The sequence below is a fragment of the Sinocyclocheilus anshuiensis genome, unplaced genomic scaffold (genome assembly GCF_001515605.1).
Source record: "Sinocyclocheilus anshuiensis isolate Anshui unplaced genomic scaffold, SAMN03320099.WGS_v1.1 scaffold777, whole genome shotgun sequence".
Taxonomy (NCBI): domain Eukaryota; kingdom Metazoa; phylum Chordata; class Actinopteri; order Cypriniformes; family Cyprinidae; genus Sinocyclocheilus; species Sinocyclocheilus anshuiensis.
In genome coordinates this window covers 964,631-992,460 of record NW_015540897.1, presented here as the reverse complement: position 1 = coordinate 992,460, position 27,830 = coordinate 964,631, and the positions used below count along the sequence as shown (strand labels likewise).

General features: G+C 36.3%; 3 protein-coding genes and 1 pseudogene across 5 annotated transcripts; 2 read left to right on the top strand and 2 right to left on the bottom strand.

Annotated features, from left to right (window-relative positions):
- The first annotated feature begins 41 nt into the window (after positions 1–41).
- On the top strand, positions 42–7,035 carry LOC107688964 (D-3-phosphoglycerate dehydrogenase-like). The gene is made up of 9 exons (XM_016486813.1): positions 42–99; positions 390–488; positions 572–704; positions 2,548–2,696; positions 2,815–2,967; positions 4,231–4,369; positions 5,605–5,732; positions 5,861–6,077; positions 6,651–7,035. Exons 1-9 carry the CDS (start codon positions 64–66, stop codon positions 6,803–6,805), a joined length of 1,209 nt encoding a protein of 402 aa, XP_016342299.1. The 5' UTR covers positions 42–63; the 3' UTR covers positions 6,806–7,035.
- Positions 7,036–8,917: 1,882 nt separating this feature from the next.
- On the top strand, positions 8,918–14,667 carry LOC107688952 (kelch-like protein 23). Of its 3 annotated transcripts, none has more exons than XM_016486805.1 (5): positions 8,918–9,477; positions 10,954–12,171; positions 12,943–13,095; positions 13,216–13,389; positions 14,435–14,667. In XM_016486805.1, exons 2-5 carry the CDS (start codon positions 10,959–10,961, stop codon positions 14,644–14,646), a joined length of 1,752 nt encoding a protein of 583 aa, XP_016342291.1. In that variant the 5' UTR covers positions 8,918–9,477; positions 10,954–10,958; the 3' UTR covers positions 14,647–14,667. The 3 variants fall into 3 exon arrangements, with proteins under 3 accessions (XP_016342291.1, XP_016342290.1, XP_016342292.1); XM_016486804.1 differs by having other exon boundaries at positions 8,918–9,482; XM_016486806.1 differs by lacking the exon at positions 14,435–14,667 and having other exon boundaries at positions 8,918–9,482; positions 13,216–13,646.
- A 7,423-nt stretch (positions 14,668–22,090) lies between these two features.
- On the bottom strand, positions 22,091–24,653 carry LOC107688958 (uncharacterized; annotated as a pseudogene).
- Positions 24,654–24,909: 256 nt separating this feature from the next.
- LOC107688962 (C-X-C chemokine receptor type 1-like) lies at positions 24,910–26,883 on the bottom strand. Its single transcript, XM_016486812.1, has 2 exons — positions 26,816–26,883; positions 24,910–25,960 (listed from the first exon to the last, which is right to left on the bottom strand). The coding sequence occupies exon 2, from the start codon at positions 25,936–25,938 to the stop codon at positions 24,910–24,912; it is 1,029 nt and encodes a 342-aa protein (XP_016342298.1). The 5' UTR covers positions 25,939–25,960; positions 26,816–26,883.
- Between the last annotated feature and the right edge of the window lie 947 nt (positions 26,884–27,830).

Genomic DNA, 27,830 nt, shown 5'->3' with positions numbered 1-27,830 from the left:
TATATATATTTTTTTTTATTATTATTTTTTTCTATATTTCTTAGACATATTCCACAAGCTGTCATGTCAATGAAGGATGGAAAATGGGATCGTAAAAAGGTATGTGCACTTTTTGTCCTCAGTGTGGCTGTTGGCAGTATTTAAAGGGCATTGCATTATGGGATGGAGTATTGCATGCACCATCCTGTTGTATATTGCACATTTTGGCAATATACTGAAAGTTTGTGCACAGTATGCATAGTTAAAAAAAAAAACAGTCAGAGTTGTGATTTCCATAGCCATACTTTCCCATCTGTTAAGTCAGTTGTCACTAATCGATCGTGATCACGGAATGTGTTGCTCCACATTTTTGTGTTAGATGGCTGAGTGCTTTGCTAATGATTTTGCAGTTCATGGGCGCAGAGCTCTATGGAAAAGTTCTTGGTATTGCAGGGCTTGGAAGAATTGGCAAAGAGGTGGCAACGAGAATGCAGTCCTTCGGTATGAAGGTAAGATCATTGTGTCCTAAAAACTGTCCTAACTTGAAATGCAAATGCAATTAAAACTTTTTTTTTTATTGCATTCCTGATAGACCATTGGTTACGACCCCATCACCCCTCCGGAGGTTTCTGCGAGCTGGGGTGTGGAGCAGATGTCTCTAGAGGAGCTGTGGCCACAGTGTGATTATATCACAGTCCATACTCCACTCATGCCCTCCACCACAGGTACACACAAACAAAACATTTTGCTAGCTTTCTGTACAATTCAGTTAAACATTTTTTATTTTTATTTTGACAAATATTGTGATACATCTCATATTGCTGCTTAAATTGGCAAGACTAAAGTTTCAAATCCTGAGCAGTGATATTTTAGTATCATTGATATACTTTGTGATGGAAGAAACAAAGCTTTTCCAAACTTTGAATCAGTTGAACCAATTGCTTTGCAAAATGTTTCACTGTTTCCAGGGCTCGAAATGCCACACGCTGGAGATGCCTGCTGCTGGCCAAACATGCATGAAAACACCTTTTACAAACCAATTGCTGAAAGTGTAATCTATTAAATGCAATTAACATCCGAAAAAACATCCAATGCCATTAAATATAAAGTGTCTGTTTAAATATGTGTTATTTTAATAAAATTGTAGGGCTGGTTTTATTTGTTTTATGGAAAGCTTGGTTAATCAGGCCAATAAGAGATTATTAAAGGGGTCCTATTATGCTCTTTTACAAAGTCTTGATTTTGTTTTGGGGGTGTACTAGAACAGGCTCTCATACTAGGTTGTTCGAAAAACACATTATTTTTCACATATTTTACATTATTACAACACCTCTCCCCAGTCTGGCATGAACGGCTCGAATAGTTCCTGTATCGAAATGTGCTGTGATTGGTTAGCTGGGCCAGTGTGTGCTGTGATTGGCACCACTCGGCGTCTGGTCGGGAAATGTCATGCCCCTTACCATAGCCGCCTGCTGCAAGCTTCAGTGTAAATATTGCGTCAAAATCAAATCAATTTGAGCGCGATTTAAACCCAGATGATTGTAACCGCTCTAAGTTCATCTGCCTTGGGAAAGCTAGCGTGTCTCCGACACAGTGATAACACTCGTTGCCTTCTCTAGTGCAGCTCAACCAGGTCTCGTCCCATTCGTCGATATTTGTGACGTCACAAATCCCGGAAGATATGCGTTGTAGTCCAAACGAGCCGTTCGTTGTAGTTTTTGAAAAGTGATTTCTGTTAAATAAAATATCTCCTTTTGAAGTGGACTTTGAGCTTTGTAACTTGATCTTTTTTATGCTCAGACAGCAACATTACAGACTAACTAAAGTTGAAAAAGTGAAAAAGCATAATAGGACCCCTTTAACTACAACTCTTCTTTTTATTATACAAATGTGCCATTTAAAAAATATCTACAAATGTATAAAACTGGTTCGAAACATGATTCGCAAAGGTTTCAAAGCTTCACAAAGCAGTGTTTCGAAAGCGCCCATCACTAGATATACTATTATAGTTTTTTTTATTAATATCTCAAATTAGTTATCAAATCAAGTTTTTATTTGTAATATTTTTAAGTTCCATTTTAATTTTAGTTAAAAGTGTTAGTAATTTTGTGTTTTGTCATATTTTTATTAGTTTTTGCTTTTTAAAAAACATGTCTATATAGTTTTTTTTTCAGTTTGAGTTATTTTAGTAAATCAAGTTAAACTAAATGAAAATGAGAAATGTTGCCTTGACAACTAGCTGAAATAAAATATATATATTTTTTATATTTTATTTGATTTCAGTTAACGTTTATTTAGTTTTAATTAACAGTGTTGTTTTAGTTAACTATAATAACCCTGGTCCTGAGGTACATGCATCTAATCTAGTGTAATCTTAAAATGAAATTTAAAATCATGTATTTAATAATAATAATCATTTTTATTTTAATAATTACAATAATTTATATTTTAATAATAATAATAACATGCATTTTAATAATTGCACTACTAGGCTATATTGCAGTTCTAATTTAATTTAGCTTGAATTGCCCCACTGTAAAATCAAACTTTTGCTGATGTGCTACACAGGTCTCCTTAATGACGCTTCATTTGCTAAGTGTAAGAAAGGTGTGAAGGTGGTGAACTGTGCTCGCGGCGGCATCATTGATGAAGCCGCCCTCCTCCGGGCTCTGGAGTCGGGACAGTGTGGAGGAGCGGGGCTGGATGTGTTTGTGGAGGTCAGAGCTTGTTGATCACTTCGACTGAGAATGGTTTTAGCTTCTTGCCACTGGTCAATGGCATTGCATGCAAACATATTTAAAATAATACTGATAATGTCTTTTTCGGTGGTTTCAGGAGCCTCCAAAAGACCGGGTGCTGGTGAACCATCCCAATGTGATCAGCTGTCCTCATCTGGGAGCCAGCACTAAAGAAGCTCAGGCCCGCTGTGGGAGAGATATCGCCCTGCAGATTGTGGACATGGCCACGGGCAAAGCATTAGTGGGAGCCGTGAGTCATGCTTAGTTTTACAGTGTCAAATTACTTTTTATGAGGGGGCAATATTTCCCCCCTGAAAAGTTTTCAGGACATTGCTTATTTATGAGAGGATATTTTTTTTCTAATCACGTAAAATCATAACAAATTATCCTTATGTCAGATAGTTAAATTATAACCGAAGTAGCTGTAAATAATGCACATTTTTATATATTTAGGGTAAGTCTTTTAATTTGTAGAACGAAACATGGAAAAAATCTTCAAGTAATTTTCACCACAGATACAGTATTTCTTTTTAAATCCAAAACTGCTTTTCTAAAAACCCAAAGAAAATTCCGGAAACAGATTCCCACAGTCAGGGAAAGCCTGGAAATATCTGGATTTTTTTTTTTTAAATAAAATCTATACAGGATATATTGAAAGGAAAATGTCAGCACATCACAGCTCCAAAAAATATCCAATTTATCAAACTCCCACCCTGAAAAGATTACACTTGTTATGAATTAACTGCTCTATTAAATTGGGTACTAGGAAATGTTTTTACTCTGAAAGTACATAAATTGACATTTTTAAAGAAGTTTCTTCTGAGATTTTTTTTTTTTTTAATCAAATATCAATTTGAAAGATTTTTATTTTTATTTTGTTTGTTTGTAAAAAATAATATTGTTAAATTATTGTATGCAATTCGTTGAAGTATTAAGACTATTTTAAATCTTATTTTTCTTGAGTTTGCCATGAATATAGCCTTTGATGCTGATATGGCATAAAATGATAAATAATTACATAAACTATTAAATTGGGGCAGGAGAAAGTATATTAACTGAAACTTTTTAACTGAAAAAAAAAAAAACATCACCTACATCTCTGATTTTTACTTGGATTTAATTGTTTAATGTCCGCATGAAATAAAAATTCACTCTGTTGTAAATGCGTATTATTGATCTTAAAGTGAACAATTCATCCATGCATTTTTTTTTTTAATTTGGAACTCAATTTTTAAATCAAAATATCCTAACTCGATCTTCCAGTGACAAGGCAGACTTCTTTCTGGTGACATATGCCAGACTTCTCCAATCATTTAGTCTGTTTTAACTCCGCCCCTTTCTTATAGTTGGCTGCAAGGTCACATTTAGCTCCTCCATCCAATGAACAATCGATACATAAAACCCAGTCCCTGCCCTACATTCTTTTCTTTTTCAGTAATCTGTGTCACTCGGATGTATGTCACAATACAGAATGAAAGATCACGACTTTAAGTCCTTTTTTTTTCATCCTCAGGTGAATGCTCAGGTGTTGGTCAGTACTTTCTCTCCTGACTCTCATCAGTGGATTCGGCTGGGAGAGTCCATGGGCAGCGTGTTGAAGGCCTGCACCGCTTCTAAACAACCCTACAGTCAGGTCCACGTCACATCACTTGGTAAGTGGAGTAATTCACCCAATATGTTGTTAAAATTGTTGTCATTCACTCACTAACTGAATGAGTGCTTAAAACAAATGACAAGAAATCAATCCTGTTGTTGGGACAGTATGTACATTTTCTTTTACTAAGTGTTGGGACAAGTCATTTCCACATGATGCAGGACAGGGTACAAAAGACTTACATAGTTGCTCAGGCGGAAACCCTCCCAGATGTACTTATCAGAGCTCATTGTCTGTCAGACATATTTTATTGTATTGTAAAAGTTCAACTCTACTGAGAAATTTATTTTTATTCTGTTGATACCCTTGAAAAGTTTTTTAATCGAGTTAACCCACATCAAGTTTTAGAACTTTTAGGAAAGTTTATTGGTCTTAAATATTTTTTTTAGTTTTAAATTTTAATTACTCAAGTATGTTTTTTTTTCATGAAAATAGCCAAACAAGCTGGAATAGCTGAAGCTGAATTTTTTTTTTTCATTTTAAAGGGGTCATATGATGCTGCTAAAAAGAGAATAAAAGTTAAGCCTTCTTTCTTTGCGTGAACATTTGGGTGGCGTTATGCAAATCTTCCCACATCGTGACGTAGGTATGTGGGGGCGTGTTAGAACGAGCCGTTTTAGGTAGGCGTGGCTGACTCTTAACTTTTATAAAGAATATCTCTTTGGATTTGAGACTTTAGTCTTTGCAACTTTACAGATCTTCTTTATGCACCAAGAGCTTGTAACACTCCAAAGAGAAAGGAAAAATTGAAATCGCATCATATGACCCCTTTAAAATTCTTTATGCATAGGGCTGCACACCAAAAATTATATTGCAATTATTTTGTTATATATTGTGATTGTGATTTGAACTGCCATATAACATAATCTCATATGCAATCTATATATATATATATGAAAGTATGTTTATAAATTCTATCAGTTTTATTTCAATTAAATTGTGCAGCCCCATGTCTTTATAATTTTGCAATCCATTTAATTAATTATTGGCTTTTCATAAACTCAAAACCCTGCTCTGGTCAAATGGCATTACATTTTATCATTGCACTGATGCCATCTTGTGGCAAGATCATGCAATTGTATGCATTTTGTATGAGATATTATACAGTATATCTATATATATTTTATATATTATTGTAAAAGTATTTTTACATATAACATTTTATTATATAATATGAATATACAATTTAACAATAATATATAAAATATGTATTTATTTATTTTTGCTGTTCAGGGGAGTCCTTGAAGAAGTCCTCTGGGTTTTTGAGCTCAGCAGCTGTAGTTGGTTTGCTCACTGAAGGTCCTCAGAAAGGCCCCAACTTGGTGAATGCACTGCCTCTAGCTGCAGAGACAGGAATTACAGTAAGACTTCTTTACAGCTAGTTTCATATTTTTGAACTACTCTGTATTTTAAGTTAAAGCACAATGCCATCTAGGTGTTTTATTTTCCCAGCAGTGCTCTAATCTGTCCCTTTGTCACAAACCACCAGGTGCAGACGGATCATAAAGACTCAAATGAGCGTGAGGTGTGTGTGCTGGAGGTCTCTGTGAACGGCAGTAGCTATACTGCTGTAGGCTCAGTGCAGGCCGGGGTTCCTGTGCTGCTCGAGCTGAATGGAAGTGTGTTTCGACAGCCTGTTCCTCTCACTGGACACCTGCTGTTCTTCAAAGCATCCAATTCCACTGAGCTCCTGCTCTCTGTGACCGGTAAAGGCTGATTCACATTCTGCACAAATAACCTTAAATGTGACCCTGGAGCACAAAACCAGTCTTAAGTCGCTGGGGTATATTTGATGTATAAATCTCAATTTTGAAAAATTGACACTTAAGACTGGTTTTGTGGTCCAGGGTCACAAATGGAAAGAATATCTGAGATGAATTTCTGCAGGGAAACTGATTGAAAACCTAGTAATATTAGGAAATTTAAAAGTGATTTCCAGCTCAGCTCTAAAATATTGGCCAGAAATGGCTCTTTATGAGTGTAATGTCTAGAAAATTGTTATCAGCAATTCACAAACGACTGAAAGTCATGGAAATGTATTGGTCAAAAGGCAATACATTTTTTGACCCGGGTAATTTTATTTACTTTATTTTATTTATTTACTTAATTTTATTTTACCAATACTATAAAAGTGCTTTCATTATATGGGGAATAACTTCAGAAATTCTTGAAAAACATGGGTTGAGAATGACATATGGGTGAATAATGACTCTTAATCTGAATGAGACAATAGGGCTCAGTAAAATCACAATTGAATGATGCTTTCCTATCTTTCTCAGGGGTTTTGGCAGCAGCAGGTGTGTTGCTGCAGTCCTTCAGTGCCTCTACTGCCAGCAGTGGTGAGCAGTGGTACTGCATGGGTATATCTTCACTGCTGGGGGACATCGGTGCCCTGAAGTCCTTAGCGAAAGAGGCTGCACAGCTCACGGTCTGAATATCTGTCAGTGATCCTGATGGGAAACACTTAACATTCCAGCAGCTTTAGCTCTAGCCTGACTGAATTTCATTGCTCACTGTTACTCACATTGTTCATAACACTACAATTCCTAAAACAACTGTGTGGAAAAATAGTCCTGTTTTTACTTTTTGTTGTTAGTGTTTACTAAAACCACTGTATTCCAAATGAAAGTGTTTGATTAAAATAACAACAATCAGTGCTTTGCAGTGGAGTTTGTCTCTTTTCATCATACTAAAGGGTTGCCGTTGGATCCTTTGTATAAAAATGACAAATAGCTGATGCCAATGTCCTGCTAAATAATATAGAAATTTACTGAACATTAACAGATGTGTTTTTCTGTGTTTCAAACTTCTTGCTAATATGCATTAATTTTTAAATGCATTAAAATAGCATTTTGTTTTTAGTCTTTTTTTCTTTCTATGTGTATATATATATATATATATATATATATATATATAATAGAGAGAGAGATTTTATTTGATAATGTATTGTCAAAGTCTTTTTATACCACATTTTATGTTTTATATACACTACCGCTCAAAAGTTGGGATCAGTAAGATTTGTAATGTTTTTTAAAAGAAGTCTTTTCTGCTCATCAAGGCTGCATTTATTTGATCAGAAATATAACATTAATATTGTGAAATTATTACAATTTAAAATAATAGTTTTCTATTTTAATATACTTTATTTTTTTTTAGGATTCTTTGATGAACAGAAGTTAAAAATAACAGCACTTACTCAAAATGGAAATCTTTTGTAAAAATATACACTGCTGTTCAAAAGTTTGTGGTCGGTATATTCTTCCCTTTGTCTTTTCTTTTTTTCCCCTTTTTTTGAAAGAAATTAATGCTTTTATTTAGCATGGATGTTAAATTGATAAACAAAAAAGTGATAAAGACTTGTGCATTATTGACACACTGTTTTCCTAATTAATGCTGTTCAGTTGCTTTGACACAATCTGTATTGTTAAAAGCGCTATATAAATAAAGGTGACTCGACTTGACTTACTTTTGTTTAATATTGTTAGAAAAAAATTCTATTTTAAATAAACGCTGTTCTTTTTAACTTCATTCATCAAATAATCCTGAACAAAGTATCACAGGTTTCAAAATTTTTTTTAAAATTAAGCAGCACAACTGTTTCCAACATTGACAATAAATCAGCATATTAGAATGATTTCTGAAGGATCATGTGACACTGAACACTGCAGTAATGGCTGAAAATTCAGCGTTGCATCACAGAAATAAATGATATTTTAAAGTATATTAAAATAGAGAACCATTATTTTAAATGGTAATAATATTTTACAATATTACACATTTTTCTGTAGATTTGGTCAAATAAATGTAGCCATGATGAACAGAAGAGACTTCTGTGAAACACATTTTAACACCGTACTGATCCCAAACGTTTGAACAGCAGTGTATACATATATATGACAAAAAATATTTTAGCTCCTTTTCATTCCCAAAACAAGTGTGTGTGTGTGTGTGTGTGTGTGTGTTTAAAATCATACTTGGCCCTTTTCCCACATACTTGCTGCTTCTCTTCAGATACATAGATATATAAATGATGGATACTTCTGCTTATGAACACATGACAAAAATTTGAACAGAGTCTGTATTACATCCACTTTCAAAACACTTTAGTTTCATGACCTTGTCCACAAGGCTGTTACCTTTCATAAGGCATAAATACATCCCAACAAACACACGACCTTTCCATAGCGTTAAAATACTGTCCATGTAAGGTTCCCTGAATGTTGCAGAAAGTCTTATCTGATAAGATCTTACGGTGCATTTTCTAATGGTTATTTGTTTTTAGCATTCATTTCCTTTCTGACCTTATTGTTCCAAGAACGTTCCAGGGAACCAAACACTGTTGGCAAACATTAACATGTTTATTTATCTCGAGATTGCAGAATGCATTCAATTTCAAAACTTGAAATTATTAGCACTTAAACATTATTAACTGGAAGTCACTTCAGAGAAATACACGTTAAAAATCGCCTCAATCAAACGGGAACAGGCGCTGGCTTCATCGACTGACCCCTCACACTGTTTCCATGGTAACCGTGAGTTATTTCTGTCCTTTTACTGTACCCTGTGGACTTAATGGCAACTACACACCAATAATTCACCGTCGCTAAGCTATAAACAAACGCTCTTGTGTTCAGGAAACGGTGAAGCGTTTAGAATGGATTAATTCTTGGTGTTCGGCCGCCCTTGGTACTGTTTCCCTCAGGCGTTATTATGCAACGGCTTTAATCCTTATTAGGATTATACGCTGGACACTGCCATGACAACTAAAACGTGAAAACTGGTGTTATTTATGTCTCAGTTGATTGAAAAATCTAATTTATGGCTTTTTGTTTTTTTACATGTATTTATGAAGATGGGATGCTAACATACTGGTTCGGTCACATGGCTGAAGGACGCGGCTGTGTTGAATCAGTAACGTTAGTGGAGGGTGACAGCAGCGAGGCTCCTGCTATAATACACAGATACCAAAATAGGAGCTCGACATTCTCCAGAGGCTGACACTAAATACAGGGGCCACATGTCTGATCTGTCCGAGCACAAGCCGCACTGCTGGGGATAAAACTTCTACGAAGAAAGGACTAGCTGTGTCAATCAGGCATTAGACGGGTCAGGTAAACTTGTTTTTACATAGGGGCTAGTTGTCACAAACGCTATTATCAGTAACTAACTAGTTTTGGGGCCTGAGTTAAAATGCATTGTTTGTTTTCATCATTAGATGTGTTTTTGTCGGTTGGTTGCAAAAACCAAGGTCAAAACAGGGTTATTATCAAAACTAAAACCATAGAAACGTCTTCGTTACTTGAAAGGAAATAAACGTTATTAAATATATACAAATACTTATTTAATTTCAGTTAGTTGCCAAGGCATTTCTCATTTTCACTTTATGTACTAATATAAAACTAAAATAATACACACAAAATATATAGACATGTATTTAAAACAATAAACAATAAAATGACCAAAAAAATGACCAAAACTTTTAGCAAAAAAGAAAACGGAAAATAAAAAAGCTAATTCAAAGCATTAAACACTTTAATAGTATTTTAGTGATGCGAAATAACACTGGTTTAAAATAGTCTTAAATTGGGTTAAATTTTGTGCTCAAAATAAATATATTTGTGTAAAACGTGTTAGGTAAACAAACCCAGTAAAAGCAAAATTATATATAGAAAAACTACTGTGCCAAAACTATTTCATATTTTGTGCTACCATTTACATGTAGCATTTTTTGGTCGTGTAAAATTGTTTTACTGTTTACATTTTGCTAAAAATGCGTTTAATGCCCAGTGTGACAACTTAAATACAACAAAAATAATATTTACTGGAATAAATATGATAAAAATGGTGTCTAAAATATGAATTTGGTTTTACCTGCATTAGTTCTGGCTTTGTTGCTATCGTATTGTCATAGACAGGAAACAAAATATCCTAGAGCTGAGCATAACTAGAAGCATTTATATATATATGCATGTGTGTGTGTGTATGTGTATGTGTGTGTGTATATGTGTATGTATGTGTGTGTGTATATGTGTATGTATGTGTGTGTATATGTGTATGTATGTGTGTGTATATACAGTGGTGTGAAAAAGTGTTGGCCCCCTGCCTGATTTCTTATTTTTTTGCATGTTTGTCACACTTTAATGTTTCAGATCATCAAACAAATTTAAATATTAGTCAAAGATAACACAAGTGAACACAACATGCAGTTTTTAAATGAAGGTTTTTATTATTAAGGGAAAACAAAATCCAAAACTACATGGCCCTGTGTGAAGAAGTGTTTGCCCCCCTGTTAAAACTGTGGTTTATCACACCTGAGTTCAATTTCTCTAGCCACACCCAGGCCTGATTACTGCCACACCTGTTCGCAATCAAGAAATCTCTTAAATAGGACCTGCCTGACAAAGTGAAGTAGACCAAAAGATCCTAAAAAGCTAGATATATATATATGTATATATATATATATATATATACTATTAATTTATTACATTTCTACAACTTAAATTAATTTTCCTTGATGATAATTTAGTAATATAGCTTTTTTTGTAAGGACACTTGAAAACTCATTTGAAAATCTCTTTCCAGTTGCAATGTCAGGAAAAGCTCAAAGCGGTTACTCCTACGAGTTCTGCGATGCCTCTCACTCCTCTGAGGTGCTGGAAGCTCTTCATGAGTTTCACAGCAGCGGTCTGTTCACAGACGTCACCCTGCAGTCTTCATCCGGACAGCTCTTCCACTGCCACAAGGCTGTCCTATCAGCCCGCAGCTCCTATTTCAAGGTAATGTTCACCTTAGACATGAGAGAACGTTTGAACGACACCATCAACCTACCTTGCATAAACGGAGAGATTCTGGGTGCTTTGGTGAGCTACGTCTACACGTCAAAGACCAGCATAACCCAGAACAACGTCCAAAGTCTTCTGGAAGCCGCAGACCTGTTGCAGTTCAACTCGCTCAAGAAAGCCTGCGAGAGCTTCTTGATTCATCTGCTGGACGTCGATAACTGCCTCGGGATGCACTCGTTTGCTGAGCTTCACGTGTGCTCTGATTTGCAGCACGAGGCTTTGAGGATCATACTGAGCCGCTTTGAAGAACTCACACTTCAGGAGGAGTTCCTAGAGGTGGATTTCCAAAAGCTCATGGGGATTTTAGAAACAGAGAACATTAATGTGTGGAAAGAAGTGACTTTATTGGATGCGGTGATCAAATGGGTCGCCCATGACACGGCTCCTCGAATAGACCACCTTCAAGAGCTTCTCAAATGCATCCATCTCGAAGTGGATGATGCTTGCCTCAAAACTGCTTTGGATCTACGCAAAGGTTGCTCTGAAAACAAATTGCGATCTCTGATTCGTACCTCCTTAAAGCCGAGCAAAGGTTTCTCACAGTGCTGCAAAAAACTAACGTGCAGCTTGTATGTTATTGGTGGATATTACTGGCATCCGTTGTGTGAAGTCCACATGTGGGATCCTGTTTCCAACACATGGGTTCAGGGCAAAGACATGCCTGATTTTGAAAGAGAGAGTTATAACGTGGCACTTCTAGGCCCTGATATCTATGTGACCGGAGGATACAGGACACAGACTGTGGATGCTTTAGACACCGTGTGGATTTATAACACAGACTCGGATGAATGGACAGAAGGATGTCCCATGATCACAGCCAGATACTACCACTGCTCCGTGGCTTTACGTGGATGCATATACGTCATTGGTGGATATACGACAGGAGCTCCTACTCAAGAAACTGAATTCTATGATCCTTTGAAGAGGAGATGGTTTCCTGTGGCTGATATGATACAAGGTATGAGAATTTCAGTTTATTTACACACATCTATTGGATTGGTTGCCTGAATGAGGAGTTCTGAGTTATTTTTTAGAGGCCATGGTGCTGGAAGTATTTTTCCCTATTTTTTTTAGGGATTTCAAAAAAATACTTCAGTTAAGAGGCATTTACCAAATCTACCAGATCCAAGATGAATGGCAACATTTCATTTGAAGCAAGAAAAAAAAAATACTGTAAAAAGAACACGATTGTGTACTTAAATGTTGTCATGTCTTTTGCAATGATTGATTTGTTACATAATAAAAATCAGAAACCATGGTAAAACATTCTAATTACATTTTTTTTTTTAAAAGTCTGAAACAGCATTTTAAATGCATGGAGAAATATTCAGACAGATATATAAACTACTGAGGTCAGTAATATTTTGACTTGTATACCTAAAAATTTATAGAAGATAATTTTTTTGGCCATTTTGCCCAGCCCTACTGAAAATTCACCTTTGCATCACAGGAATAAATTACTTTTTAAAATATATTCAAATAGAAAGCTGTTATTTAAAGATATAAATTTTTCAAAATATTGTTGTTTTTACTGCATCAAATGAATGTAGCCATGGTGAGCATAATAGACTTTTTTTTCAAAATTAAAATCTAATGCGTAGTGCAGTTCTTCACTAGGATTTCAGCTTTTTAAAAAGTCAGAAAATCTTACACATAAAAACATTTAAATATTGTATATCTAATATGCCTGTTGATGGAAGTTCAGCGTCTTTCTGTTTTGACTTTAAAGGCGTGGGAAATGCAACCGCTTGTGTGGTGAATGACAGAGTCTATGTAACCGGAGGGCATTATGGGTACAGAGGAACCTGCACTTACGAGAAGATTCAGACTTACCGGCCAGATATCAATGAGTGGAGCATCACAACGATATGTCCACATCCTGGTGAGCCACCTACAATTTTGTATTAGATAAGCTAAATGGTTTGGAAATGAGCCCAGATGGTTTCTCTTTCTTCACTATCTCTTGTGATTTGAAAAGCTCATCAAAACTCTTTACTTTCAGAGTACGGCCTTTGCTCGGTCTCCTTGAACAATAAGCTTTATCTGGTCGGCGGTCAGACCACCATCACAGACTGTTACGATCCCGAGAGAGATGAATGGAGACAGATGTGTGCGATGAAGGAGAGAAGGATGGAGTGTGGCTCGGCTGCTATAAACGGGTGCATCTATGTAGCAGGTGGGTATTCATACTCTAAAGGGACATATCTGCAGAGTATAGAGAGGTACGACCCTGAGATAGACTGCTGGGAGATAGTGGGAAACCTCCCATCGGCTGCACGCTCACACGGCTGCGTTTGTGTGTTCAGCGTGTGAAATCACAGCACAATCACTGTCTGTGGAGCCACGTCCAGTGGGGTCTAAATGTCTGAGACATATTTTATTTAAACATAGTTCAATCATGGCAACTCTCGGAACATTTTAGCATGGTGATGGATATGAAAATGTTAATGTATTTGGTCTTGGCGGAACAGATCTGCTATGCTGCTGCTGTTGGTTATTACTGTAGTTGTAGATTATTGCTGCTGCTGCAAGCAAGTACAGGAACTTGCTACTGCCAATGCATATGGCGATACGGTGCCGTAAGTATTTAAGACATACTGCTGCTGCACAAATAGCATATAAAATAACCCCGTAGGAGATCTATACAGGTGGAGCTGGGGAAGGTGGAGGGTTTCAGAGAAACTCTAAAAGTGCGCTGCAGGAATCTCAAGTGAATGCTAGCAAGCCATATAAATGCAAGGCAGTAAGCTCATTGGCTGCATATGCAACATGAACTAATCAGCTTGTGGCAAGTCGTTTAACTCTCTGAATATCATCGGTTACGTTAACAACCTGTCGCCTGCGCCATCTAGAGTTTCATGACTGAACTATATATAAATAAAGTGTTAGAGCAAATGTTCTACTATAAATTTAGCATTATATTAAATACATTGTGCAGTCATTTGTCAATATTCATCTGTAACAACAGTGCAGATCCGCTCTCACATTTTCACTAAACTTGTGGCTGTATTGACTGCTGCTCCAAACGCCATGAAAAACACTCTGCTTATCAATTTTATATTAAAACAAAATTGGGGTAATAGTATGGAAATATTTTCCCATGCTTATCCAGACCTGGAAATGACTAAAATCAAATTCCATACTGCATAATTCTTACATGCAAATGCAAATTAATGCAAATTTCTTACATGGATCATGTGACTCTTTGTATTGATGGTCAGATGTTCGTCCATTGCTCTTTGGATCATCTCAAATCATGCTGGAGAACATGATCATCAGGTTTTGGTTTCACATCAGCTCCAAAAGGGAGACAAACCAACAAGAATTCTTCATTTTCAGTTCAGTTAATCACTTGAATTGTTATCATGAAAATCTCAGACGTTTGGACCCCGCAATATATAATTCTAAACTGGTGAGTGTGATGTCAATATGATATTATATTTGTTCAACACGTGAAGTCACTGATAATGTGTGAGACACAGTTTGTCTGTAATCTCTGCTGGAAGATAAAGGGCTGTTTCTAAATATATACCGAACAGCACAATAGATTACAGCACTTCACTTTTTGCACAGTAACCTTTTGAAGACTAATGTTTTGCAGCAAAAAAACTAAACTGTTCTGGTGTTTTAAATCAAGAAATGTATTTATTCCTTAGTATTATTAATATTTATTTGGATGATTTTGTATTTGTAATAAGTTGTGAACCCAGGATTTTACTATAAATATGTGATGTGTAATTTATTGTTTATTGTGATGTTTTATCAACTGTGTATGCTGCCAAAAATGTGAAAGCACAAATTTAAATAAAGTTCCAACAAGCGTGTTTGGAAATCCTACATAGACACTGGTATTTCTGTGGTATCCACCCAAAAATGATGCAGTATGGTCATTTAGAAAAGGTATTTTGAGGAACAGTGTATTTTTATCCATAAAATAATACTAAAATTTTGCAAAGCAACACAAACTCCTTTTTGCCCAACATGTTTATGTTGGAGTGAATCGTATGAAGTCCACTTGAATATCAACCTAAAATAATCAGATAGAAAAATCATGTAACTAGTTTGTCATTGTAAAGTCTGAAAAAATGTGTCTACATGTGTCCAGTGCAATATTTTTGTGGCAATTAACATTGACTTACCGACTTCTTTTTGTGGAACTTATAAGATGCTGGCAGGTCGTATCTGAGCTCTGTGAGAGAAACAACAACGGTTGAGGACAAAAAACACCATATCACTATAAAGCTTATTACAACCTACAGGGTAGGGATGTCCGGATCAGGTTTTTTGTGCCCCAGATCCGATCCGAGTCATTGAATATTGAATATCTGCCGATACCGAGTCTTGATCCGATATTTGTATATTCTTAGTGTTTGATGCACAATTCAAGTACATTAAAGTTATTAAAATCAATCCAATGTATACATAGAGTAAAAGTAATATGTGTATATACATAAGATACACTCTCTCTATGTATATATTTGCACATACTGTATAAAGACACTGGTAGAATATGGGACTACTGATGTAAACTTTTACTATTTTCTATATACAATAAGCAGAATAATTGCAACATAAAAGTAAAAAAGTGGAGATATGGTTAGAAAGCATGAATAATGGCGTGAATAATCGCGGTTGGCAAATCTACTGGAAAGTGAATACTGCCACCTACTGCACGACACCGACATGACAGCTGACATAAAATAAGGATTGGCCTTAGGAGAACCAATACCGATGAGTTAAAAAAATGCTTGATTGCTCCCTGATACTTGAGATCTCAGCAGTATTCGGGGAACGCCTCGTCGTGACCCGTGTCTGAAGCATATGTCACAATACCAGAAGCAGTGAAGGAATGTTCCTTTGCGTTTTTTGCAATTAAAACAAAGATCAGAGGAGTTTCTGTAAATCTTTGTAAACTCTGTTAATGAATTTATAACTGAGTTTGTGAATCCCCAATGAAGTACATTTAGAGAACAAATTGTTACATAAGACGGACCAATCTGTATGATCAATTCCGTGGCCTAAATCTTTTTCCCACACGCTCTTCAAACTTTCTAAGAGGAAGTACATGAATTAACCAGAGCATTATATATTTTAGATATTAACCCCTTAGAAAAACTGTTTATTACAATTTGTTCTATGGCAGTAAGTTCAAATCTCAATTTACCATTATCAGACAAAGGTTTTATGAAATGACGCAGTTGAAGGTATTTAAAAAAATTGGACTGTGGTATACTATATTAGCGTGATATTTCTTGGAAAGATTTTAATGAATTGCCTGAAAAGAGGCAAGATAACTTAAGGATACCTAATTTAGACCAAACTGAAAGGCCAATATTTTGCAGAGAGACAGGGAAATCAGGATTAAAAGCAATAGGTGAAAACAGTGTGAAATAAGCTGGAATTTTAAGATATATTTTAAAGTCTCTCCATGTCAAAAGAGTGTTTGAAATAATTAAGTTTGTTGAAACACATTTGAGCTTTTTAATATTTGTAATAAAAGGCAGAAATTTTAATGGGAGAGGAGCGCAAGCCATTGCTTCCATGTTGAACCATCTAGAATCAGTCCTTTCATTGTACCAACTGACAATATGCTTCACCTGTGCTGACCAATAGTAAAGACGAAAATTTGGTAAAGCGACTCCTCCCTTGTCTTTTGGTTTCATTAATTTGTTCAAATTAATTCGGGGCATTTTATGGTTCCAAATGAATTTAGAAAAGTGCTTATTGATGTCTTTAAAGAAAGTATTGGGTAAATAACAAGGTAGGGATTGAAATAAGTATAAAAATTTAGGTAGAATATTCATTCTAATCACATTAATCCTACCCAAAAAAGAAATAGGGAGTGTCCGCCAAGTGTTAAGGTCTTTTTTAATGGCATCAAGAAGAGGGGCATAATTATTTTTAAATAAATCATTAAATATTGGTGTGATGAATATGCCGAGATATTTAAAACCAACAGTAGGCTAGTTATTTTGAAGGGTGAAAGAGATGAAAGATCGATTAAAGTAGAGATTTTGAAAGAGAGCGCCATAGATTTCACGTTACTATTTTTAACACAATTTTTTGTAAAATGTAAAACTTCTTAAACCTCTTAAAAACCGAGCCAAGAAAAAGATAATTACATTGTGGATACAGTAGGCTACCTAGCGCTGTATTTCAGATATGAACAACATAAAATTTGCGTACTTCGCACAGTATATATACACTATAAGAATCATAAGAATAGTATACAAATGTGCTAATCTGAATACAGAATAGAATAGACGCATCCAAAAACTCACAAATAAGTTACACATCTTATGGTTAAAAATGCATACAATGGAATGGATACAAATACAGTATAATGCTCACCCGCTATATGCGGACTGGTGGGATACTGCTCCAGGAGTATTTTGGGCTCCTCAAATCCATCCACCTGTTGAAGGCAGCTTTCTAGCTCTTTGAGCTTCATATCTACATCAGATGATCAAAAAATCCTGCTCATATCAGTCCGTGTTTCCATAGTTCATACTAATGTTAATCAGATCAGAAACGTCGACTGACACCCTCTTAACTGAAACGCCGCATGATCATGATGTCACGAGACTTCTAATGATATAGTGACTTTCCTCAAGTAGAAAATTCACATTGGATCAAATAGGTAAACATGTAGTGCACTTACATGTGTGTTTTCCTCTTCTTCTACTTCTGCAAGCTTATTTTACCAGTTGTGATTATGCTGGCTGATTACTGCCATGGCGCACATTTATCATATGTTGTGATTAGATAACATTTTATTCATATTAGTTAGTTTTTAACATTATAAAATTATGATTAACTGAACACAGGAAATTCATTTTAAATCATTTTACTTGTTGCCTGTTTACTAACATGATAGCATGAAAAAATGGCAATGTATTAAGAAATATTCTGGTGTTTCTTATTTTTATCTTTTTTTTTAAATATATATATAAATTATATATTTTTAAATAGTAAAAAAAAAAACAAAAAAAAACCCAAGCGTTTTCTTGTTGCTACTAACCATGCCTAAAATGACTCCTTGTTCCCTTTGTAGTTCACGTTGCTGGCCCTACTGTAGTTCTGTCCAAATTCTAAACAGATAACAGTTTCAGTTGCTGAATTTGGAATATAGTAATAATAACACACTACTAATACAAATATCAGCAACAAATTCTGCAATGCTTTGTGCTGTTAGCTGGATTGTGTGAATTGAAAACACTCCATCCTTTCATAAAATTACAGAAACTGGAATCATGGTATCAGCTAAACAAATTTGGAGTTGACGTCCTTCCATGTGAACAGCTGCTAACTTTAGCCCTTTATAAATATCCTATTCTTGCAAGCGTCTTATCATGTCTGAGCTTGACCACAACATATTTCCAATTTTTTTTGTTGTAAATAAAATCGTAAAAAAATCAGGAAATTATATATGAACAAACCACTGGGTAAAATCATTCAGATTAATATATTTTTAATATAATTTAAATAATTAAATTTAAGAACACTTTAACACACCCTCTGTATTTTAGTGGCATATAAAGTTATCAGCGTAACTTCATTTGGCATGAAACCAAGATGCCTTACTTCTCTCTGTAATTTCTCCTCTGTTTTGTCAGAGAGAAGTGGAGACATTTGTGAAATCATGTCATTGCCTGACCCAGAGCAGACTGAATTCTCAACAGAAGTTTATGTACAAGTGTGAGAATGACGGTGGAGCCGAAGGGTCGAAGGGCCGAGACAGAATCCTGGCCTCTGAGGGTCAAGATGGAGCCGAAAGGTCACGATTCTCAGGCTGCATGGCTATGAATCCAAAGACCACTCTGGCTGGCTAGGACACTGACCTTTTCTTTATAACGTTTTTCTAATTTAGCGTGTTGCATTCATATTCTGAGCTATTCTGCTTGTCTGCAAAAAGTATGCTTTATTAATAAGGTTTGTACTGAATTTGGTTCTACAATGTCACTGTTTAAATAAATTAAGCCACGTTAAGCATTTTAGAATGTCCCTATTGGTTTATGTGTTAGTATACCACACGTATTTCACGGAAGCATCTATTTCTATTTGAAGTGCATGTTCATCTGGAGCATAGTCTAGACAGGGCAATTCAATAGCTTCCGATACATGCAGGTCACACATACGGAGAAGCAACTGGCCGAACAATTGACCAAACAATTGGCCGAAGCCAGAGCCAATGGTGAAATGGTGGAGGTTCTGCCCACTTTTGGAGTTCACGCCCCATTTTGGAGATCTCCGGTCTGCAGTTATAACTACTTGGAGATACGCCTTGTTTTTTTTTGTCCAGACAGGAAGTAGATGCATTTCTGCACATGCACAGTACAAATTGTGTTTCCGGGACAGATCGAGTAGTGGCATGCACTATTCTATGACGATTAGTAGTATAAACAGTGCGAGTAGTGTGTTCACACTGAAAATTCCAAAAAGAAAAAGTGCACTTTAAATACCTGGATGATGCACTTAAAGAACTGAAAAAAATGTGTGTGGAATGTTGGACACTTTATGCACTCAACTGTCGCAGCTTTAATTATGTAGTGAAGGGGGAGGGGCTATCAGACTCTGATTATGAATGACAAAATAACCTTATATAATTCATACACTACATGGTTGAGTACATAGTGCATAGTGTATAGGGACGCATTTTTAGCATTTTGTGTGTGTGTGTTGTGAAGCCCTGTGTGGACAAAATCATAGAGCCTTACTCCATTCAGATGAAATTAAATAATGTTTTAGATAAACTCTTGCCAGCTTTTCTCGTGTTAATCAGCTATAGTATTTTAAATTCTCATAATTCATGGAACAAAATGTGAAAATTATTGTTGGTTTAAACCACATACAGTATTAACATATTAATAATACTTTTGTAACTTTTAATGCCTAGCCAAATAATTTTGAATACAGTATCCCAACATAAATTTAGACATTATTAAGCCTACTGAACTCCACAGAAAATTGGTGACTACAATCTCCTCTACAGGTGTGCATTAAAAGACGTTAATGTATAGGCAATCAAGGCAGTTGAGATAAACAAAATAAACTCACCTGGATTTTGTTAAAGTAGACATATTATGCCCCTTTTTACAACATGTAATTTAAGTCTCTGGTGTCCCCAGAATGTGTCTGTGAAGTTTCAGCCCAAAATGCCCCACAGATAATTTATTATATCATTTTGAAAATGCCTATTTTGAGTGGACGCAAAACACGCTGTTTTTCGTGCCTGTCTCTTTAAATGCAAATGAGCTGCTGCTCCCCGCCTCCTTTTCCAGAATAGAGCTGTGCCGTTACAGCTCTGACCTGCAAAAAACATCTGTTTTGGTTCTGATTATCATGTTTATCCAGCTGAAATCATGCGTTTTAAACCATATTAGTTTAAACATCTGATATACGGTTTTCTGAGTGCACACATCCGAAGCACACGGACAGAAAGCGGCTGTCACAGCACACAAGTTTACGTTAAAAACACACATGAGTTACAAAAACAGTCGGTTATGTCTGTGAAGGTAAACAGCTGGGAAATAAATCGCATGTTTATTTTAGATCTGTGTGGCAGTAGCAATATACAGTAAATAAATCAATAAATCCACTGCTCTCTTGTCTCCTCTGAGGCTGGGACTCTAAATAGTGTTCTGTGCTCGTCTGTGCAGCCAAAGACAGAACAGTTTGCATGTTTTGCTCAAACTTTCGCCATGACATTAGAACTGGTACACAGTTGTCGCTTGCAAAATCAAATGACGGTGCCGTGGGTGGAAACTTACAGATCAAGGGGCGGTAATATTATAATGAGATCCCTTTGCCACATCACCAAGGGAGCGAAATCAGACGCGCTCGTTTTCTCAGACGCTTGCAGAAAAAGGCTTCCCAAAACAAAGTTACTGGGTTAATCTTTTTCACGTTTCCTTGGTTGGTAGATGCACCGGAAACCTGATTATAACACTTAAAAACTGGAAAAGTCAGATTTTCATGATATGTCACCTTTAAAATTTGGCCAAAATAAGAATCTTAGAAGCAGCACAATTATACATTCATAGGCAACAATTTAAAGCATCATGGCAAGTAAAATACCCACCATTTATCACAGCTTTTTGTGCATATTATGCCTAAAAATGCTCTTACAGCCTAAAGAGGTTAGCGGGTCTCCAAGTCCAGCCAAAATGACTAGTCTGGTCTGTTTAGCTCAGGGCTGGGCAACTTCGGTCCTGGAGGGCCACACTGTCTTTTGCTCCAGCCCCAATCAAACACACCTGCCTGTAGCTTTCTAGTGATCTTGAAGACACTGATTAGCTCGTTCTGGTGTGTTTGATTAGGGTTGGAGCTAAACTCTGCAGGACAGTGGCCCTACAGGACAGAAGTTGCCCAGCCCCATGGTTTAGCTGGTTTTAGAGATATTTTACACACTTGGGGGTTTAAAAGATACTTAATATTCAGTAATATTATCAATTTGACTGCACTAAGCCCAGGAAGGGCTCCTGATCCCGAGTATAGCCCACGGAGGGCTCCTGTTCCCGAGTTTAGCCCAGGAAGGGCTCCTGTTCCCGAGTTAAGCCCACGGAGGGCTCCTGAGCCCCAGTACAGCCCAGGAAGGGCTCCTGATCCCCAGTTCGGCCCAGGAAGGGCTCCTGATCCCAAGTTAAGCCCAGAAAGAGCTCCTGATCCCGAGTCCAGCCCAGGAAGGGCTCCTGTTCCCGGGTATAGCCCAGGAAGGGAAATGTCATTATTGGAATCCTTGTCATCCTCGTCGTCCTGCCTGCCTCCACACACCCGTTTCCGTGACAGTTACTGGGTTAATCTTTTTCACCTTTCCTTGGTTGGTAGATGCACCGGGGACCTGATTATAGCACGTAAAACCTGGAAAAGTCCGATTTTCATGATATGTCACCTTTAAGGAAAGAGAACTGGACCAATGATTTGTCCAAAAAAGTGTCTGCGAAGTGCCCATCTTCTCTCAGTTTGTCAAAAAGGTCTATCCAAAATTGGACACATTCACTTCGCAGAGTGAGCCACCATCTTTCGATGTGCTAGTTTCCAGAGCTTGGGCCAAAAGTAACATGGTCTGTTTCTGGTCGATCCTCAGAAGAAGTCAAAAATCTCTGCATCTCAGCCACATTAATATTTTCTGTTCTTAAATCTAGCCTTACTCTAGCAGGACAACCCCCAGCTTTAACTGCTACATCCATGAAGTGTAAATCTTGGATCATTGTTGGTCTTGTATGCCTCAAGCCATACTATGCTCCTGGAAAATCCATCTATACATCCACTTATTCCAATTCCAAATGGCTTCAGCTTATCATAGCCATCTACGTGCCACACAAAGTTAGGACCACTATGATACATACGCCGCTTCAGTCAATTTCTTGACCTCAAATTAACCCCTTCACCATCTAAAAGCCAGAGCAGGACTCGCACTGTTTCCCTATCAGTTACAATACCATTCAACCACCATTTTTGGTGCATCCATCTATAACCATGAGACTGGCCAGAGGTTTGAAATTGCTGTTCAATGAAAGCTGCCACCTCAGCCACATCGGTTTTGTTCTTTCTGCACCAAAGCTGGTTCTTGCTTAAAATCCTTTCAAGAGTGTGTTTGCTCAGAATTCCATCATTAGTCAAACCATGTTTAATATACTCCTTAATTAGTCCTTAGTTCATTAGACCACTATCCTGTGTAGTGTCGTGTCAAATGAGTTTGCAAGTCATAATTTAGATTTATAAAGTTTTAATTTCAATTTTTACATTCATAATTTTTACTTTTTAATCTCAGAATTTCAAATTTGTTAGTCATAATTTCGACTTTATAAATCATAATTTCAATTTTTTTTAAAGTCATAATTTCAACTTTTTTATCTCGTAATGTCAAAATTTTGACTTTTTAAAACATTGTTTTTTTTTCTTTCTTATGTGGTGGAAATGGGCTTCCTTAGAAATGGGCTTCCATACAGTTAGGATCTAAGACACTACTAAGGGGTCTTATCTAAAACACTTTTTTTCTCCAACCTTCAAGGTAGGAGAAAAAAAGTGTTTTAGATAAGACCCCTTAGTAGTGTCTTAGATCCTAACTGTATGGAAGCTTCCGTATTTTTTGACTACAGTGGAAAACAAAGAGTGAGAAACCACATCCTGGACCCTTCTGGGAAAGAAGCAAAAAATAATAATTGTGCTTATCACAGGCCGGTTCATATACTTATTAGTATATATACTTCATTCTCTACCGATTCTTTGATTACTACCTAAACTCTAACCCTTCTTTTAGTCTTTTTTATGTATTAATATAGGGATCAACAGTGCTCTCACCAGTGTTTTTTAATTCACACTCACAGAAATAGGCACACTGATAATAGTTTAAACTGAGGTTAACACTGATAATGAGGTTAACCTGAGATTATGAGATGGACATAGCATTAAGAATTAGAGAAGAGTTTGTTTATGAAAAAAGACAGAAGTGAACTGTATTATGTTGCATGTTGTAAAATAATTTTCTTTTCTGTAAAACCTTTAATGAAAATTTCTGTCAAATTATTGGTTTTGCACTTTATTTCAATTAAGATATTTTACTTAAATTTTACGGTTTTTGTTTGGCAGCCGTAGCTGTAGTCATTTACCATTTTTTACGAGTTTTTTTTTTACAGTGCAGTTTTCCTATATTTTGCATATCTGTTTATGATGTTTGAATGTTTTTAGGGTTGTGCCCTTTGAAGGAGGAAAACAGGTTGCTTCACTTCTCTCTGTTTTGTTGTCGAGAGGAAGTGGAGACATTAGTGAAATCATGTCATTGCCTGACCCATAGCAGGCTGATTACTCAAACAAAAAAAATGAATGTACAAGTGTGAGAAGCATTTTTTTCTGAAGCAGCTTTATTTACACGTGAAGACAAAACATAATTGGCTTTTTACATTATTTTAGAGTAAGAACAAAAAATAGCATGTCCTGAAACAAGCAACTAATAAAACCTTTGAAATTTTTTAAAGATTTTTTTTTTTTGTTGGTAATGGTAATGTTTCATGAGCAGCAAATCAGCATATTAGAATGAGTTCTGAAGGATCATGTGACACTGAAGAATGGAGTAATGATGCTGAAACTTTAGTTTTGATCACAGGAATAAATTACAGCTTTAAACAATAAAATAGAAAAAGTTTTTTTATTGTAATAACATTTCACAACATTGCTGTTTTACTGTATTTTTGATCAAATAAATGCAGCCTAGGTGAGCATAAGAGACTTTAAAAAAGATTTAAAAATCTTACCAACCTCAAACTTTAAAAAAAAAAAGTGAAAGAAATTACAGGTAAAATACAGATGAAAAATATACAAAACAGAAAACCTCTACTTTCACCTATTACACTTTTCCAACAAAAACTGAAAGCTCTGCAAAGTGTTTTTCACAGATCATTCTGATATGTACACAGCGCTCAAAAAGCACAAGCTCGGCATGTTGCCTCAAACCAAAGAAAAACCTTTCAAAGATCATTATCAGTAAAAAAGCTGGAGAAAGTCAAAGATACACAAGCACACTCTTATTTTACTACTTAAAAATGACAATTCTGCCATTATTGACCCAACCTCAAAACTCTGCATTTTTATGACAGGGATGAGATAACAATTAGCATTCTGGCTAAACTATTTCTTTAACAGAAGCAGAAGAGGAAGAATACATATCATTTTAATGTTATAAGAGGAATAGAGTTGACTACAGAGTCACTGACATCTGCCTAGTGCTTCCAGAGCTATAAACAGATCCCACTCGATATTTCGACATTGTGTCTCTCCCCAACAGGCCTTTCTTAAAGAGAGACGTCAAGAGCTGGTTGCGGAATTTCTTTCCAATGAAGGCATACAAGATGGGGTTTATCGCACAGTGGGCGAAAGCCAATGCCTGCGTGACGTACAAGGCTACGTCTATATGGTCTCTCAGCTTACACGTTTCCATCACCTGGCCGCCTCGCATCAGGTTGTCTATTAACTCTAGGATATTATTGGGCAGCCAGCAGACAATAAAAGCCAACACGACGAATAGGATGACCCGCATGGCCTTCTGCTTTTGGCTGTTACGCGAGCGGCAAAGCGTGCAGATGGTGAAACCATAGCAGAACATCATGATGGCCAATGGCAGGAAGAATCCCAAAGTGTGGTGGAGAATCCGCCAACTCACTCTCCAGCTGTCCATGATTTCCGCGGTCAAATTGTCATGGCATACATACTCCTCCATATAACTGGACACAAAGGCCTCACGATTCATCATAATGGGCAGGGACAACAAAAAGGCACATAGCCACACCACCGCACACACTTTTCCCACCAGATGCTGTTTTTGGGTGAGAAATTGGGTTGCTTTCATGATGGCCAGGTAATGATCGATACTAATACATGCCAGAAGAAAGACGCAGCAGTAAAATGTAGCTTCCTGCAAGCCTGAAATCACTTTGCACATAATTGTGCCAAACATCCAGTGGCCGACGTGAAGGTATGTAGCCCAGAATGGGAGTGTCAAAGAAAAGAGCAGGTTGGCGATGGCCAGGTGCATCAGGTAAACGTCAGTTGACGTCCTGCGGTTCTCCATGCAACTCACCACGAAGATCACCACCATGTTGCCTGGCAAGCTCAGACAGAAGACTATGGCGTAAACTAAGACCAAAACCGTGCTGTTCATATTCTGCATGTTTTCTGGGCAGGGAGTCACCAATTCAGGGTATATGAAATCTGGAGTAGTAGCTTCCATGTTTAAGACGTTTGACTTCCAACTGTGGGGGAAAAAAATGATTAGAACCAGCATATTTAGATATAACTCACTCAAATGATTCACTACCTGTCAAAATGTTGGACATTCTGTACAGTATGTGTTAATCAATGTAATTTATGAAATGTAAATTTTTTATTTTTATTGGATTAGATAATGAGATAATTCTCATATACTTTGTTATTTTACAATTTTAATGACTCTCTTAACTGCCTTCTGTAGAGTGTCTTATAACCAAATTAAGCTTGTTTCACACTGTAAAAAAATTTTCAACTTAAAAAGTGTTTGTGCTGCCTGAAAAGTTTAAGTTTAGTCAACTTGAAATGTTAAATTGTGCTAGTGACAACTTGGATATTTGAGTTGACTAAATTTAAAATGTTAAGGCAATGAACATTTAACTGAACTGAATCAACAATCAACTGACTTGACCTGAAATTTGAAGTGAATTCCCTTTGCAACACACACACACACACACTCACTGACATAAATTGAGCTGAATAATGACAATATTGTCTTTTTAGAGCTGCTTTACAGCTGAAATGGTTTTATAATTGAATAACTGCAACATTAGTTATTTTCTTGTTTATTACTGTGAATCTGCTTTGAAACAATATTGTAGACATAAAAGTGCTATATAAATATGACTTGACCTTTATTCTAAAAGTGCAAAATAACAATAATAAAGAATGAGTTGGTATGTCTAAACTTTTGACTGGTATAGTGTATATGCGAAAATGCATAAATCTAAAAGTATACTTAAATATTTAACATTAAGTCATATTGGCTAATCCATTAATCTTTAAATTCATTAAAAGCTGAACAAACTTTCAATATATTGATCAAAATTGTATTCTCTTACCGTTTTATTTTCTGTGATTTTACTGATTAACAGCGCTCAGGTCTGGCAGTCTAGGGTTTAGAGACCATTCAGTGAAAATTACTCAATACTGACTGACTGCTGATTTTCTGAGAGTGGTTTCATAACATCTGATTATCACTAGGCGACCCTGTCTCTTTCCTTCCTGTGTGAATAATCAAAAATAATGTAGAGTAGGGATATTGTCAGTACTTTGGTTTCACCAGAGAGTCATCCAAAAACAACTGTACATTTATTGAGGGCCGGCACCGCTGGGGGCCCCCTCACCATGCAGGACTATCCTGCCCCCTCGCTCAAAATAAGTGTGAAAATAGAATTTGCTGATGCAATATAATAGGCTTTTGAAATATCACAATTGCCAAGTGTATAGACCTTCTAGCATTCATATTAGGCTACTATAGCAACAATTTATTTAAGAACGGTCTGTTTCACAAAGTCACATTTTCATTAGCACATCTGACACACAAACTTCCTGCCAAGAATGCAGCTAACGCAGTGGGCTAAAGGTATGATGATTTTTTTTCCATGTTTAGAGGGCTAGATAACTGATCGTAGTTAGTTGATTATTTCACTGTATTGTTCTTGTTTGTCACCGGTTGCTGTTCTAATGTAGCATACCATAATGATCTATTAAATGGGTCGCCATGAGTTTGCTACGTGTTAGTAAACTTCACAGGGTATTCCGCCAACTTAAGTGAGATCCCAATCCAAAGGGAGCGAACATATAGAACGGCATAGGGAGTAAGGGAACATCAATACATCACTTCACAGGAAGTGGAGAGGGAAAATCACCCAACTTTCATTGCGCATCGCGTCACCAGTCAGAACTAACGATAAAGCTGAGCCGTTGAAAGAGTTTTTAAAAGGCTCTGCAATCGAGGGGTTGCAATAAATGTTGTTATTACTATTCAAATTAGAGTATTTATGAATGGTTATGGTGATTGTTACATTTGCATATTGTATTGTATGAATAGGTGAAAATAAGTCAAAAGAAACA

What these genes read in the sequence shown, in the direction of transcription:
- LOC107688962 (XM_016486812.1), bottom strand. Translation starts at nt 25,938, where the DNA reads ATGGAAGCTACTACTCCAGATTTCATATACCCTGAATTGGTGACTCCC.
- LOC107688952 (XM_016486805.1), top strand. Translation starts at nt 10,959, where the DNA reads ATGTCAGGAAAAGCTCAAAGCGGTTACTCCTACGAGTTCTGCGATGCC. An exon ending in AACGATATGTCCACATCCTG is followed by an intron (nt 13,096 to 13,215) that starts GTGAGCCACCTA and finishes CTTTACTTTCAG; the next exon opens with AGTACGGCCTTTGCTCGGTC. An exon ending in CGGGTGCATCTATGTAGCAG is followed by an intron (nt 13,390 to 14,434) that starts GTGGGTATTCAT and finishes ATTGATGGTCAG; the next exon opens with ATGTTCGTCCATTGCTCTTT.
- LOC107688964 (XM_016486813.1), top strand. Translation starts at nt 64, where the DNA reads ATGTCAATGAAGGATGGAAAATGGGATCGTAAAAAG. An exon ending in ACTCATGCCCTCCACCACAG is followed by an intron (nt 705 to 2,547) that starts GTACACACAAAC and finishes TGTGCTACACAG; the next exon opens with GTCTCCTTAATGACGCTTCA. An exon ending in GCTCCTGCTCTCTGTGACCG is followed by an intron (nt 6,078 to 6,650) that starts GTAAAGGCTGAT and finishes TATCTTTCTCAG; the next exon opens with GGGTTTTGGCAGCAGCAGGT.